Source organism: Melanerpes formicivorus, unplaced genomic scaffold, assembly GCF_026170545.1.
Source record: "Melanerpes formicivorus ecotype bairdi unplaced genomic scaffold, bMelFor1.0.p_v2 SCAF_14, whole genome shotgun sequence".
NCBI classification, from domain to species: Eukaryota; Metazoa; Chordata; class Aves; order Piciformes; family Picidae; genus Melanerpes; species Melanerpes formicivorus.
In genome coordinates, this window is record NW_027142366.1 from 2,844,238 (window position 1) to 2,859,325 (window position 15,088).

Genomic DNA, 15,088 nt, shown 5'->3' on the forward strand with positions numbered 1-15,088 from the left:
GGTGGCTGGGAAAGCATCTGCTGCTTGGGTTGCTTCTTCATGGTCATTATGTACAGGTTGGGCAACCTGCTGAAGAGATACATTTGGATTTAAAAGGAAAATGCAACCAGATTGCCCAGAGAGGTGGTAGAAGCCCCATCCCAGGAAACATTCCAGGTCTAGTTGGATGGGGCTCTGAGCAACCTGCTCTCCTGGAAGACGTGCTTGCTTACATGACCCTTTCCAACCCAAACCAGTTTGTGACTCTATAAAATACCTGAGCTTTAGGTGGCATGTTTGTGGGACCACCTGTTTGTGATTCTTCCTCAGGGACTGGGGGTATTTGGGCAGTTTTCCACCTGAGATGAGACCAGTTTAGCTTTAAGAAGATCCACAACTCCCATTCTGTCATTCAGGAAGCTAATGCTTCCTACCTGACAGCCCAAGATGTCTATCAGAACTCCACCTGCTTCCATTGCTAGAAGAAGCTGAAAGGTTGTTCTGAAGGGGTATAAAAATTACAAGGCCTTTAATGTAACAAAGCTTCATGAAATCAAACTGAAGGAAAACTTAGCTCCTGAACTCGAAGCGGAGGTTTAACAGGAGATGCTGTGAGAGGTTTAACAGGAGACACTATGAGAGGTTTAACAGGAGACAGTATGGAGAACAGCAGCTAAAAGGCCCTCCTTTGGCACCAGCTGATGCTGGACACCTCACACAGCCCATAGTGCCTGCTGACTCTAACCACAGCCGGGTATTGCAGATACAACCTACAGTGTTTTCTGAGAGTGAAAACTTGTTAAGGGATAAAAAGAATCGCTCAGGAGCTTCAGTGGTAAGGGGAAGGCTTTCAGCTTTAGAACAGCTGCTCAGGCAGCAAAGACCATGACATCCTGAAGGAGACAGGGAAGGCAGCCAGGCTCTGGAGTGGCTTAGCTCCCTTTCCAGGTGTCTAGCTGCACACAGAGAACACACCTCATGGTTTGTGGTGTCTCTGGAGGCACAGCACGTTGCGAGTCTCAGTCTGACGGTCTACCACACCGCACTCGCTTAAGACTTTCAAACCTCTATTTCCAACTGACTCCCAACTCTCCATAGGTGAAATAACCACACCATTCAGACCAACACAGGCTCTGGTCACTGCTCTTAATCCACTCATATTACCTTGTTTAAAAAAAAAAGAAGAAGAAGAAAAAAAAACCAAACCCAAAACAACTTCACAGCCAGCTTTTTCCATGGGTACATTTCAATAAAAACAAAGTCTAAAGGCAGTCAGCAAAGGAGTGATGGGTTAGAATCAGTAAGGCTCATGTTGTAGGTGCCTCTTTTTTTTTTTTCCCCCCCTCTTTTTTTCCCCTTTTAATTCAAATTTTACCATTGGGCCTTTTGAAAGAGTCTCACCAAAAAAAAATTGGCTGGGGTTTGGCTTGCCCAAACTGCTCTCGGTAGAGGGCTCTACCACTTTTAAAAGCAGTGCTCCATAAGAATGCACCTCTCCACTTCTTGGCCTCCTCTAGGCTATGGGAATGCCTGCTCAGTGTGAGCTGGATGACAAGGGGGCCGAGACAAAGCTCTCCTGTTCCTGCTCTTCCAGCCACGTTCCTTTTCCTCTCTGCTCCTTGCAAATGGCAGGAGAGCACAGAGGCAGCTTTCCCACAGCCAGCGCTCCGCAGCGCTTGGCCAACCACAGCAACGCCAAATTGCTCTCCCTTTGATCAGCTCTCACCCAGGTTTGGTTTCTCACCTCCAGTACAGCAAGAAGCACAGAAAACAAAGCAAGTGGGCACGAGCTGTTTTGCAGCCTCACACAGAGGATGCACCAAGTCACCCACCAGCTCCCCAGCTGCAGCAGGCTGGAGCTGGGAACACGACTTTTAAAGAGCTAGAGGAGAGCAGGATCTCTGCTTCCTCACTGAAGGGAAGGCAATTTGAGCATTAGTTTTCCCAGTCAGTCTTCCTGCTTCCACAGGGAGGGGCTGGAACATTGCAGGTTCTCCAAAGAGAAGTGGCAGAAGGGAAACACTTTAAAGAGACACTGGAGTTAAGATGTGTTGCACCGGCAGGGGGGCTGAGTACCTACTGCCCTTTGGCTCTGCCTTTCAGCAGGGCTCCATGAGAACAGGCAGAGGCCAAAATCGACTTTTAAAAGGTTAAAACATAAAAAAAGAAAACCAAACCAAACCAAACAAACAAACCAACAACCCAGTTGTGGACAGTTACAAAAATGTTGCTCAGCAGCAGCCAGCCTCAGAACAGTTCTTTCAGTAATGGCATTAAAAAACAACCTGATTAATAGTTCAAGACATAGTGCTAGGCAGAAACCTTTTCTCAGTGCTAACAGCTCCCCTGCACTCTTCTTCCTGCTCTTTTCACTGTCCACTGAGAAAGGCCAGATGTCCTTTGGTGCATCTGTTGGCATAATGACCTTTTTCACCACACTGAAAGAGAAAGAGAGAGGGGAATTATTACACAGTTGTGGCTTTACCTCTAGCTGCCTTAAAGGCAGACAGAAACCTTTCCAAGTTTAGAAGCTTCTCTGCCTGGGGAAGATGCAGCATTGAGCAGGTGAAATGAAACAGTGAAAAGCTGCTTCTCTGCTGAGAGCAACCTGATGCCACATTACTGCTAACACCACAAAGGAGAAAGCATCCAGCACATCACTGTGAGCCACAAAGGGCTCTAACACCCAAGGAGAACTTCAGCATGTGAGGCTTCCAAGACTGCTCCATCTGGTGTCTCCATCAGAGCCCCCTGGGGACCCTACTGATTGACTGAATTAGGGAAATGGGCATCTGGACAAAAGGTTTGTGACTTTGCACTTTGAGGCTATTCAATCCCAGACAGAAATGACAGGATCTGGTGCAAGAGGATCCTCCAGACACACAACTAACTTACAGGTAAACCAAAAGGCAGCTATTAAAGCTTTTCAGTGCAACGGATCCAGCTACTCCAGACCCCTGCCCAAGCACAGTCATTTTTACCCAGAGAAGCGCCCCAGGCACAGGTGTTGGCATGAGCAACAACGCAGCTGTGAAAGCTGAGTGGAGAGGATGATCCTTTGCCTTTTCCTAGTGGTTGGGGCTTTTGAAGAAAAATAAACAGAGGTGGAAGTCAATTGTGTTCAAAGTTCCTCCATGAGCAACCAAGGGGAAGAGCTCACTCCTGGGTCTGACAGCAACGGGGTGCACTGGCAGCTGAAATACTAACCAGCCTTTGCCTATCTGATTTCTGTCATTCACAAGGACCTCCCAGCTAACAGGGGAGAAGAAAAATCTTTCTTCAGGCAGCAAGTGTAAGCAAATTGACTCCTGAGACAACACTGATGTCAACCCTTCTTTTGACACCTCCAGCTTGGCAGTCTCCTTTAACTGCCACGGCAGGAGGGCTTCCTGTTCATTAGCAGACAACGTGTCCTGGAGTGTCAGAGCCATTCCAAGAGTGGGCAAAGCAATCACCCAGAGCTTTCCTTTGCCTCCTCATCCCTCCCCTCCAAGTTACCTTGTAGCAGGTGACCTGCTCCAACGGCCGGGGTCCTCTGTTCCCAGTGTTGTTATTCTGAGACTGCATGACTCCGATGACTTGGGGTGTCCTCTGGGGGGGAAGAGAAGAGTTCTGACTCAGTTGAGTGCATCAAGGATAAAGACCTTTGTGGTTGTTATTGTGTAAAGGAGGGAAAAGGACCCCATACAGCAAATGATCCATTTTTTCCCTCCAGATCTGTGTGTGGGTGCCCTGCCAGCTGGAGCATCAGAGAGAACTCAAGCACTGAGGCTTGCAAAGCCCAGCAATTCTGCTCTTCTCTGGAAAGCAGATTTAGAGAGTAGGTTTAGGCCACTAAAATATCACTGAGAGGTGTCACATACATTACAAAACCTGGCAGATTGCTGTACAACCACATATGATGTGCTTCTGTATAATGTGGGAGTGTTCTGTGACTAGATGCCCATGTAAAGTTGAAGCAATTGTAAGGTTTTCATTGCTGTAATGGCTCTGGGTTGCTCACTGCTTAATTCTTGCACAGCACCCTCCCTTCCAGGCAGTGACCCCGAGCAGCAGAGCAACCACTGCTGGCCTCTGGGCTGGAGGACTGATGAGATGAACCAAAGAGAGAGGACAAACAGATCAAAGCACACCACCAGAGTCCCAGGAGGGAGGCAGCAGCAGTTTGTTGTGATCAGATGGCAGATGTTAGAGGGCTGGGATGAGAAACGGGAAGGGACAGTTTGTGGTTTACTTGGATTCATCTCCAAGCTCTTAATTACAAGACTATCACAGCCCCTTGTAAAAGCAGAAAGGTTTTTCCTCTATCAGGGTTTCTCCAAGGCTTCCCAGCAAGCCAGATGCAAGAGGCCAGGTCTCCAGCTCTGACCACCAGGCAAGCCCCTGTTTTAAAGGGCTGTGGGAAATGCTCTGAGGGCAGGCGTGCAGGGGAGGCGGGGGCGCGGTGTACCTTTTGCTGTGTTTGTGTCGGTTGAGGCAGTGGTGGTTGCTCTGTGGTTCCCATTGGCAGTTCAAACCGAGGGCTGGTTTGGATGGAAACAAGAAAATTGATTCTCAAATGATATGCCAACCTTTCACCATCAGCTCAGTCAAGTAATTCCAAGCAACACAACAAACACTCAGCCAATTAAATTTGGCTCACGGGAGATAAATCACTGCCTTCTCCTCTCCTCCTCCTCCTCCCTTCTCTTTGCATTCTGACCTCAGCAATTATGTATAGGAACATGCCAGTCCAGTATATACCAGTATGTAGTACAGCCCTCTAGCTGGGAGGTCTTCTGGAGTACAAACCCATGTGATCCCACTGCACTGATGACACCTGATGACCACTTAGGAGCCTCACTGCTGACTCCCGAGGAGGCTCTGCCCCATATCCTAAACTCAGTGCAACAAACTAAACCTTGGCCAAACCCCCCAAAGCCATTGGGAAGCACTGGAGCAGCCCTGTTTATATGGCAAGGGAAAGAGGAGAAGCCTGGAAGCAATACTCACTGCATGAATTTACAGGTGGGCCCCTCTGGACAGAATCCAACCAGGTAATTCACACAAATGACTCTTCGAGTGTGCCGGTGTCTGCAGAGGGGACCTGCAACACAGAGCTCAGCAGTTCACCTTCCAGCACTTTGGTACAGCCTGAATTCTGCTAAGTAAGCTTCTGCTGAACAATATTGAGAGTTCTCTTTGAGGGTGTGGACAATTTAATGCCCCTTCAACAGCACCACACTCAAGCAGAGCAGGCAGAAAGGAACACCACCACCCTGCCCTCGCCTCAGAGGCAGAGAAGCAGCAGCTGTGTGCCATACATACCGTGTTTGCAGAAGCCTCTGTCGTACCAGGGACAGTCTTTGATCTTAGACTCCGGGTCAATGTGCAAGAATGGACATTCTTTGTTACTGCATTCCCCTGTACCAAAGGCAAACACACTGCTTAGTCCATGGTGCAGGCTCCAGATCCAGTGGCCCTCCAAAGCCATTACCTGGGTGATGCAGCTCCCACAAAACTGCTAACCAACGTTTGTAAGCTCAGGCACAACAGTCTTGCTGCCTGCCTTAACCTAGATGAAGAACTGAGGGCTCACCACAGCAAGTAAAGCTCTACCAGACTGGATACTTTTATGGGTGCTTTTTAAAAACAATGAGGAAACCAAATTTGATAGAGCAGTCATGATAACAAAAAACCAAACATTTAGTGCACCACAAGTGTGGAGAAACTACAAATCGCGCACTAACCTCCATCCAAGGAAACCTACAAGACTGTAAGTTTCTGACAGCAAGTTGCCTCATTATGTCCAGATCTCCAGAGCTGGAAAGCAAGTGCATAAAAGTTTTGCACTCCCATGCCCTCTGCTGCTCATCAACTCCCCAAAAAGATAAGAGTCATGCAAAGGCCAAGCTGCTCAGCCTGCTCGCCTCATACCCGAAACGGAACACAAGGCATAAAACCCAGGCAAAAACTTGAACTTCCCCCCTCTGGCCCCAAGGGATGAGCTCCTGAGAGAGGAGGTATCTACAGTAAATCACAAATTTGGTGGTTGGGGGGGGAAGGGAATAATAAGGCAAAGGATTAAGCAGATCTGAAAAACCTACAACCTATATCATCATCATCAGACAGAGAGGAACTGTAAAGCTCTGAAGACAAGACGAGAGGGAGGCACCACGATCCTCTTCAGGCTCTCACACCAGCACGGAATGCCAAGTAGGAGCTACAATGCCCCTTACCAAATTTAGAGTAGAAGTAACACTCAGGCATCTTGGTCATGTCATACTCATGCAGAAACTCGCACTGGTCACCCTTTTTGCACAGTCCTCGTAGCCAATGTTTGCACACAACTGTCTTCTCCCCGCTGATGTGTCGGAACGGGCACATGCCCCCTGGGGAAAGGATGCAGCAAGGAGAAGGGAAAGAAAAGAACAGTCAAAATCAGCCTGGCACAGGCTAATATAGCTGCACTTCATTCCCCTCTGCAAGAGGGGTTTTAGAAGTCAGCATTTTTTGAAGTTAAAACAGGGAGTTCCACACAAGCCTTGTGCTGGCCTCTCCTGAGCTAAGCAAGATGGTCTCCAGCTCTTAGCTGTGGCAACCACCCACCAAGCACAGCAAATAGCACAGGTACAACCACAGCATGCTGTCTGTGGTTGAGTCCAAGCCTTTCTTTACCATCTCCTAACTTCTCCCAGGCAACCAGCACCAGGGGACACAGCCTCACGCTGTGCCAGGGGAGGTTTAGGCTTAAGGTGAGGAGAAAGCTCTTCCCAGCAAGAGTAATTTGCCATTGGAATGTGCTGCCCAGGGAGGTGGTGGAGTCACTGTCCCTGGAGGTGCTCAATAAAGGATTGGACATGGCATTTGAAGCCATGGTTTAGGTGTCAGGAGGTGTTAGGTACTAGGTAATAGGTTGGACTTGATGGTCTCTGAGGTCTTTTCCAACCTGCTTGATTCTGTGATTCTAACTTGTTAAAAACCCTACCACTACTCCACAGCTGCTGCAGGTATTCCAACAGAGTATCACAGTATCAGTCAGGGTTGGAAGGGACCACAAGGATCATCTAGTTCCAACCCCCCTGCCATGGGCAGGGACACCTCACACTAGATCAGCCTGGCCAGAGCCTCAGCCAGCCTGGGCTTAAACACCTCCAGGGATGGGACCTCAACCACCTCCTTGGACAACCCATTCCAGGGCTTCACCACTCTCATGGGGAAGAACTTCCTCCTCACATCCACCCTGAATCTCCCCACCTCCAGCTTTATTCCATTCCCCCTAGCCCTATCACCACCTGAGATCCTGAGCAGTCCCTCCCCTTCAGATACTGGAAGGCCACAATGAGGTCACCTTGGAGCCTTCTCTTCTCCAGACTGAACAGCCCCAACTCCTTCAGTCTGTCCTCATAGGAGAGGTGCTCTAGCCCTCTGCTCATCCTCCTGACTCTTCTCTGGACACCTTCCAGCACCTCCAGATCCCTCTTGCAATAGGGGCTCCAAAACTGGAGGCAGTACTGAGCTGAGCAGAGCGGGAGAATCACCTCCCTTGCCCTGCTGGCCACACTTCTCCTGATGCAGCCCAGGAGCTGATTGGCTTTGCGGGCTGCAGTTGCACACTGAGAGCACCTGGTGAGCTTCTCCTCCCCCAGCACCCCCAAGTCCCTCTCCTCAGGGCTGCTTTCCAGCCAGTCCCTGCCCAGCCTGGATTTGTGCCTGGGATCCAACACCTAGGTGAACCTGCTCTGGCAGGGGAGTCGGACTAGATGATCTCCAGAGGTCCCCATCATTCTGTGCTCCTTCTCTATGTAGGTTATTCCCCTCCACTTCACAAAACCTGCAGAAGGGACTGGAAAGCCTCCTTTGCCCCCTGCACCCCATAGCTGTAGTGGGATCATCACTTGCCTTTACCACAGGCCGCCTTTAAAAAGAATTCACAAACAGCTGCACCCGATTCTGTGGAGAGAACAGAGACACACAACTCAGCTCAACAAAGCTTCATGGCAACTTTAAAAGCATTCCCTTCCCCAGAAAGACAACCTGGCCCTCAGCATCATAAGGAAAGGAGTTTCCTCTCCCTGCAAAACTGCTTGCTCCAGCCTGGCCCTCACAACTATGCTTCTTGAGGAGCACCGCAGGGAACCTGCAGAGCTTTAGAATCATAAAGCACCACATTGGACCTTTAGGATCATCTGGTCCAACCTTTCAAGACAAAAAGCACAGTCTAGACAAGTTGGCTCAGTTAACTGTCCAGCTGAATCTTAACAGTGGTTTGGTGGGGCTTGTTTTGATTTTCAGGTGTTCAGGTTTTGCTGACTGAGTTTTCCTTTGCTGTTAAGTCAGTCGTGTCAGGGAGCCCTTCATTCACAGCCCTGGCAACAACAGACTGACATTTTGTGACCAGAAGAGACTGCAACAACCATTAGGATGCTCTCCCCTTGCTGATCCTTGACCAACAGGAACCACAATATTGGAGGAGTTAAGACAAAAGTTCAGTAGGCCAGAAAATGTCAGCAGGTTGTGAGTCTCCTAAGACTACCTGTGTCAGAGTATTAGGCTGGGGGGAAAAGGTTTAGACACCAGGGCATGGATAAATCTGAAGCCTCCCCATGATCAAAATGATTCATCTATCAAAAGGGAATGAAAACAAATCAGAATGTTTTATGTTGTAAAGAAACTTTAAAGGTCAGCTAGTCCAACCTCCTTGCAGTGAGATCTTCAACCAGAGCAGGTTGCTCAGCATCCATCCATCCTGACCTGGAGTGTTTTCAGGGACAGGGCATCTAACACCTTTCTGGGCATCCCAGGCCAGTGTTTCACTGCTCTCAAGGTAAAAATGTCTTCCTTCCCTCTACTCTGAATCTCCTTCTTTCAGTCTGAAACAATCACCATTGTCCTGTCACAAGGGACCTCACTAAAAAATCTGTCCCCAGCTTTCCTACCTGCTCCTGTAAGGGCTGAAAGGCCACTGATAGGTCTCCCTGGAACCTTCTCCAGGCTGAACAACCCCAACTCCCTCAGCCTGTGCTCACAGCAGAGGGGTACCAGCCCTCAGACCACTCTTGTGGCCTCCTCTGGACCTGCTCCAACCAATCCATGTCTTTCCTGTGCTGAGGAGCTCAGGGCTGGACACAGCAGTGCAGGAGGGGTCTCACCACAGCAGAGCACAACGTCGTAAAGTGATGCTTATGCACGACAGTGTCTCAGCTTTCTCTTCCCACCTGGCTGGATACTAACTACAACTTTTACTAAGTAGGAAAGAAAAACATTCGGATTCAGAGGGAAACCTCACAAGGAAAGCAGAAGCTAGGTGGATCTAAGGCTTAGACCTGAGCAAAGCACTCAGGTGGCCGCAATCCTCCCTCCATCCCAGCCACCCTCCCGCCCCAGCCACTTCAGTCAAGCCCGGGAGGGAGGTCAGGGGTGGCCCCTAGGCCAAAGGCCAAGGGCCGGCCCCGAACACCCCGGGGAGAAGGGGGTCGCGCCGCGCTCGCTGCCTGCACGCACTGTCCATGCCAGGGAAGGGCAAGGGCTGCGCCCCCAGCTGCTGCTCCACAGCTTGTTCCAGGTCGAACTTGATGTGGTCCACGCTGGCGATGAGCTCCTGCATGGTGGCGGCTGGGGGGCGGCGAAGGCGGGACGGAAGGGGGGGAATGGTGGAGGGAGGGGGGGGGGGCAGCGGGCGGCCGGGCCCGGGCTGGCCCGGCCCGGCCCGCTCCGCTCCGTGCCGGCAGTGCCTGAGGTGAGGGGAGGCGGCGGCGGCAGCTCCTCGCCGCCCCGCGCCGCCCGCCCGCGGAATGCCGGGAGTCACCCCTCACCCCGACGCCCAGCGGGCCGCGCGCGCAGCCCCACCAATCAGAGCAGGCGGCACCGCGCTGGTTCCGCCCCTTCCGCCCGCGCCTGCGCCGCGCCTGAGGTGAAGGGAGCGGGGCCGGTGCAGGCCTGGGGGTGGTTTCCTCTCCGCAGCCGTCTCCCGGTGGCCAAGAGCAGGTCATGAGATCCATGCGAGTCCTCGGGCCGATCGCTCTGCGGTGCCGCTGGGCGTGTCTTGAGCGGCCCAGGAAGGCCCCGAGCCTGCTCCGGGCCTCGGGTCAGGGGCCGCTGCCGGGCTGGAGGCCGTTCCGATCCTCGCAGGTGTCCTGCAAGCTGCCTGGTGGAGACCCGAGAGAGAGCGATGCTGGCAGCTGCGCTGGAGCTGTTGGGGCGGAGGAGGAGGAGGAGGATGATGACGAAGGCGTGGAGTTCGGGACGCTGTCTAATAAATTTTCCTCAAGAAAATATTATCGCAAAACCACTTCAAGCTTCCATAACTTAAAGCTTCATGAAGATGGAGAGGAAGAACCGGAAAGAAAACCACGGCGCGGACCGAAGAACACACCATACTGGTACTTCTTAAGATGCAAGGCTCTCATCAAAGAGGATAAGGTTTGCTCCCAGCTCTTCTCTTACTTGATTTTTTAATGCAGCTCTGCGTGGTTCAGAGAGGTTGTGGACACCCCAACCCTAGAAGTGTTCTAAACCAAACTGAACGGGGTTTGAGCAACTTGGTCTAGTTAAAGGTGTCCCTGCCCATGGCAGGAGGGTGGAACTGGATGATCTTTAAGGTCCCTCCCAGTGCGATTCCCAGTGAGCTCTGCAATCTGCTCCTTCTGTATCATCATTCAGTATCTTTACAGAAAGAAGTAAAATAAGCTGTGAGGAATCCTGTGCTCTGCAGGACTTCTACCACAGCTCTGTGTTCGTGTGCACTGCAATCGATTCTCTTCCTGCCTCACGGATTTTCCTCTCCCCCGTAGCTGGCAGAGGCTCTGGAGCTGTTTGAGGTGCAGATGCTGAAGGAGGAGCGTGTGCAGCCAGAAGAAAGCAATTACACCGTTCTGATTGGTGGCTGTGGCAGAGTTGGCTACGTGAAAAAGGCTTTCAGGCTCTACAATGACGTAGGTTTATGTTCATTCCTCTCTCAAACCTTTGTGACGTTTCCTGAGCTCAGACTGTTCCAAGCGCTTGGTCACAGCGATTTGTCCCTGCCCTGCCTTTGAGTTCGTGTTTGTACCTCCTTAGCCTGAAACTCTTCAAACCCAGTTAAGAAATTCTAACAATCCTTCCCTGAAACCTTGGTTGAGATTCTTCTTCTCTTCCCTTAGATGAAGAAACGAGGCTTGGCTCCCACTGAGGCCACGTACACAGCCCTGTTCAACGCCTGCGCCGAGTCCCCGTGGAAGGACTCCGGGCTGCAGAGTGCCCTCAAACTGCGCCAGCAGCTGAAGAGCAGGAATGAGGAGCTGAACCTCATCACCTACCACGCACTGCTGAAGGTCTGCGCCCTCTGCTCGGATCTCAGGATGTGCTTTGATGTGCTGAAGGTAATCACACAGGTTTTTTCCCCTCAAATTAAGTGCCATCTGCTCAGGTTCAAGCTCCTGCAAGTTGCCATATTTCAGAGACTTTGTTTCTTTTCCAGCATCTGATCGTATTTCATTGATCCCTGGTCACACAACCACTGGCTTAGCAGACACCAGATGTTAAACAGAAGGAGGCAGCTGCAGAGGCTGGCTTTAAACTTCTGGCCAGATGTGTTAAAGGCTCCTTGAACATAACTTTTGTGGGGCTCACAGGTGCTGTATCTATCTCGGTTCACTTTGAAGACACGTTAATAGTCCACTCCTTCTGGAGCTCTTCGAGCAGCTCCTTCCTGAAGAATGGGAATGGCTCTCTGGGAATGGCTCAAAGGCTTGCTGTTCCTCCAGCCAAGGCCATTCCAGTTCCCATGAGGGACAAGCTGGGGTCTGTGCAGGCCTTTCAGGCCTCCCCTTCTGGAGTGATTATTCTGCTTACAGCCATGGGAGCTGATTTTGTGCTTTGCTGTTGTATTCCCAGAAACAACAGTAGTGTATGAGGTTCACAGCCAGCTAGGATGGATGTGTGGGTGACTGGGATGTTCCCTGCCCTCTCTGCTCTTTCAGGAGATCGTGCAGAAGGGCCATGTTCTTACAGCTGAGACCTTCAGCTTCCTCCTCATGGCCTGCATCAAGGACAGCGAAAACGGCTTCCGGTACGCCCTGCAGGTTGGTCCTCATGCTCTAAGTGGGGAAGGGAAAAGCACTTCTGTGTGGAAATGTGTCACTTGAACACAAAGGAAGCAGCAGGTTGCTGAGAGGTGGTGAAACAAAGAGTTCAGCTCCTCCTAGGAGTGATTCTGCAGTTAGACTGCCATTAGGATGTCTCATACCTTGGTGGACCACCCTGGATGATCTCACAAAGCTGCACTAGCTCCAGGTGTTCACTGTCCAGAGGCATCTCACCTCACCATGCTGTGAACTCATTCCTCTGCAAGCAGATACTCTTAACAGATACAAGCTGCTAGGGATCTTCCTGTTCCTTAATTATCACTCACATTTGGTGTTCATCTTCCCCCTCCTCAGGTCTGGAAACAAATGACTGCCCTTGGAATAAAGGCCAACAGCCACAGTTACAATCTGCTGCTGCGTGCTGCCAGAGACTGTGGGATAGGGGATCCCATGGTGGCATCCAGGCTCCTGCTCAGCCCCAGCACTGAGAACTCAGCTCAGCTAAGGCTTGCACCCGTGAGGCAGAGGGAAAAGGGGAAAAGTCAGAGGAGGAAAGGAGCAGAGCAGGCAGCTGCTGTCCAGCTGGATGTGGAAGCCATGGAAAACCAACTATTTCAGGAGAGGCTGGTGCAGCCTGAAGAACTGATCTGCCCACAAACCAAAGATGTGACTCAGGCTGAAGCAGAGCCAGCTGCCCTGGACTGCCCCAGCACAGCTGACAGCAGGACAGAAGTGCTGGTGACAAAAGGCCAGAACGAGGTGGAGCAGGCACAGGCAGACCTAAGCCAGAAGCTGTCCTTCTGCAAGCTGCCCAACTTGCTGGATTCCAGGGGACCCAGTGCAGAGGTGGTGTCCCTGGGGACAGTGGCCACCCCAGCCCATCGACTGGCTGTGATGGGGGATGTGGAAGGCTTCTTGAATAAAATGAAAGAGGACAACGCAGAACCCAACATTAAAACATTTACATTACTGGCTGAACTGGTGGAACCCCAAAGCCCTTCAGAGTCCTATTTGCTGGCAAGCTTAGATAAGCATAAAGTGAAAGTAGATATTACCTTCTATAATACTTTAATCAGGAAGAAAAGTAAACAGGGAGACCTGGAAGGAGCAAAGGTGAGGAAAAACTCAGTCCCAGCCCTCTCACCACAGCTCCTTGTCTCAGGAGGCCTTCTGAGTTAGCTGTGTTTCATTGTGAGACCTGCTTCTGTACCCACAGTAGGAACTTGTGTCTTGCAGAGCATGTTACCAGCTTTGGTGAAGAAGGGACTCTCTCCCAACCTCCACACCTTCTGCAACTTGGCCATTGCCTGCCACCAAGAGAAGGATGGGCTGCAATTACTCTCAGATCTGAAGGTAATAAAAAAAAAAACAACCTCTGCTGTGTGGGGTTTGAGCTGCAAGAAGAGGCAAAGTATTAATGCTTCTAAAAAGACCTGCTGAGCAGTTGGGTTCTCACTCCCAAAATAGGCAACTCTAGAGTAGCAGCTGTGATCTGTCTTACACCTGTGATGGGACAGCAAGCTGCTACCCAAGTTTGGGAGTGAGAACTTGATCCTTATCACAGAATCATGGATGGGTTTGGAAGGATCCTTAAAGATCATCTAGTTCTGGCCACCATGCCATGAGCAGGGACACTTTCCACTGGACCAGCTTGCTCAAAGCCCCACCCAGCCTGATCTTGAATATTTTCAGGGATGGGACATCCACAACATCTCTGAGCAACCTGCTCCAGTGCCTCAGCATCTGCACAGTGAAGAACTTCTTCCTTCTATCTAATCTAAATCTATGCCCTGGTAATTTGATACTGTTACCCCCTGTCCTGTTACTGCACTCCCTGATAGAGTACTGCCTCCTTCAAGTACCAGAAGGCCACAAGAAGGTCTCCCTGGAGCCTTCTTTTGTCCTGGCTGAACAACCCCAACTCTCAAGACTGTCCTCACAAGCAGAGGTGCTTCAGCCCTGTGTTTTTTCAGCCCTCTGTTTTGACAGCCTCCTCTGGATCTGCTCCAACAGATCCATGTCTGTCTAACATTGGAGACCCCACTGCAGGTGGGGTCTTACTAGGGCAGAACCCCCCTCCTGTGATGCAGCCCAGGATGCACTGGGCTTTCTTGGGGGAGAAATGCCCGTGTGTCTTTTCCTGTAGGGGTCCTGAGCTAGTTGGCAGACAAACATTTAACTCAAAGCCTCTGTTGTTTCCAGAGATCTGGTGTGACTCCCAACAAACACATCTACAGCACCCTCATTGCTGCTGCCGTGAAGCAGCTGAACTACACTTACCTCACAGAGATCCTGCGAGACATGAGCAGAAACCAAGTGCCTCCCAACGAGGTCATCATACGCCAGCTGGAGTTTGCAGCACAGTACCCTCCCAAGTTTGACAGGGTAAGCAACCCCAACTGGTCAGAGCATGAAGGCAGCACGAAGCACACCAGCAAGAGAGGGGAAACGTAGCTCTCTGCCCAAGGCTTTGTCCTCTGGGCTTGCCCAAGGTGGCTGACGGTCACTGATGGCTGCTTGTGTAGCAGAAGCTTCTAGCTCTGGCATGCTGGTCCTCAAAGCAAGCTCTCTTCTAATAGAAACTTGTTGGGTTTGTTTGCAGTACAAGTCAAAGAACCCCTACCTGGAGAGGATCGATGGCTTCCGGGGCTACTACTATCGGTGGCTGAAATTCATGGCAGGAGAGGAGACCCCACACCCCTGGGCAAAATACAGGACAGCCACCTGGGAGGCAAAGGAGGGGAAGGAAGAGGCTGGCCAGAAGTAGCAGCAAGCAGCACACACAGTCCTGCATCCTCCTTGTGCTGGAAGAACTTGGAACTTACTCCCTTAAACTGTGGTATAGTAAAGCTGCTTGGTATTGCTGTGAAGCCAGGCTCTTGTGCTACCTAATAAAACAATTGTCCTTTAAGCAGCAGCAAATACATCTCCAGGGAAGTTCCTTAAGCTGCAGAAGAGGGGATGAGCTGTAGCTTAACAAACCCCTGTGCTGTAGGAGGAAGAAGCAGCAAAACCAGATATACTGGTGGTTTAGCTCAGTGCTAATGTGTCAGTTTCCTGGGTTG

The 15,088-nt window shown here is 51.0% G+C and overlaps 2 protein-coding genes across 2 annotated transcripts; one reads left to right on the forward strand and one right to left on the reverse strand.

Annotated features, from left to right (window-relative positions):
- Positions 1-1,111: 1,111 nt before the first annotated feature.
- CPSF4 (cleavage and polyadenylation specific factor 4) lies at positions 1,112-9,766 on the reverse strand. Its single transcript, XM_068146604.1, has 8 exons — positions 9,463-9,766; positions 7,861-7,911; positions 6,198-6,350; positions 5,287-5,382; positions 4,972-5,065; positions 4,430-4,502; positions 3,478-3,570; positions 1,112-2,417 (listed from the first exon to the last, which is right to left on the reverse strand). Exons 1-8 carry the CDS (start codon positions 9,563-9,565, stop codon positions 2,349-2,351), a joined length of 732 nt encoding a protein of 243 aa, XP_068002705.1. The 5' UTR covers positions 9,566-9,766; the 3' UTR covers positions 1,112-2,348.
- A 94-nt stretch (positions 9,767-9,860) lies between these two features.
- PTCD1 (pentatricopeptide repeat domain 1) lies at positions 9,861-14,945 on the forward strand. Its single transcript, XM_068146602.1, has 8 exons — positions 9,861-10,380; positions 10,752-10,892; positions 11,100-11,318; positions 11,919-12,020; positions 12,378-13,136; positions 13,260-13,376; positions 14,226-14,408; positions 14,626-14,945. Exons 1-8 carry the CDS (start codon positions 9,949-9,951, stop codon positions 14,788-14,790), a joined length of 2,118 nt encoding a protein of 705 aa, XP_068002703.1. The 5' UTR covers positions 9,861-9,948; the 3' UTR covers positions 14,791-14,945.
- The last annotated feature ends 143 nt before the right edge of the window (positions 14,946-15,088 follow it).

Bases quoted from the DNA above. Each gene is read 5' to 3' on its own strand.
- CPSF4 (XM_068146604.1), bottom strand. From the start codon at position 9,565: ATGCAGGAGCTCATCGCCAGCGTGGACCACATCAAGTTCGACCTGGAA. The intron at 5,066-5,286 runs GTATGTATGGCA...TCTGTGTTGCAG, and splicing joins CAGAGGCTTCTGCAAACACG to GTCCCCTCTGCAGACACCGG. The intron at 3,571-4,429 runs GTACACCGCGCC...CTTCCCCCCCAG, and splicing joins CGACACAAACACAGCAAAAG to AGGACACCCCAAGTCATCGG.
- PTCD1 (XM_068146602.1), top strand. From the start codon at position 9,949: ATGAGATCCATGCGAGTCCTCGGGCCGATCGCTCTGCGGTGCCGCTGG. The intron at 11,319-11,918 runs GTAATCACACAG...CTGCTCTTTCAG, and splicing joins TGTGCTTTGATGTGCTGAAG to GAGATCGTGCAGAAGGGCCA. The intron at 14,409-14,625 runs GTAAGCAACCCC...GTTTGTTTGCAG, and splicing joins ACCCTCCCAAGTTTGACAGG to TACAAGTCAAAGAACCCCTA.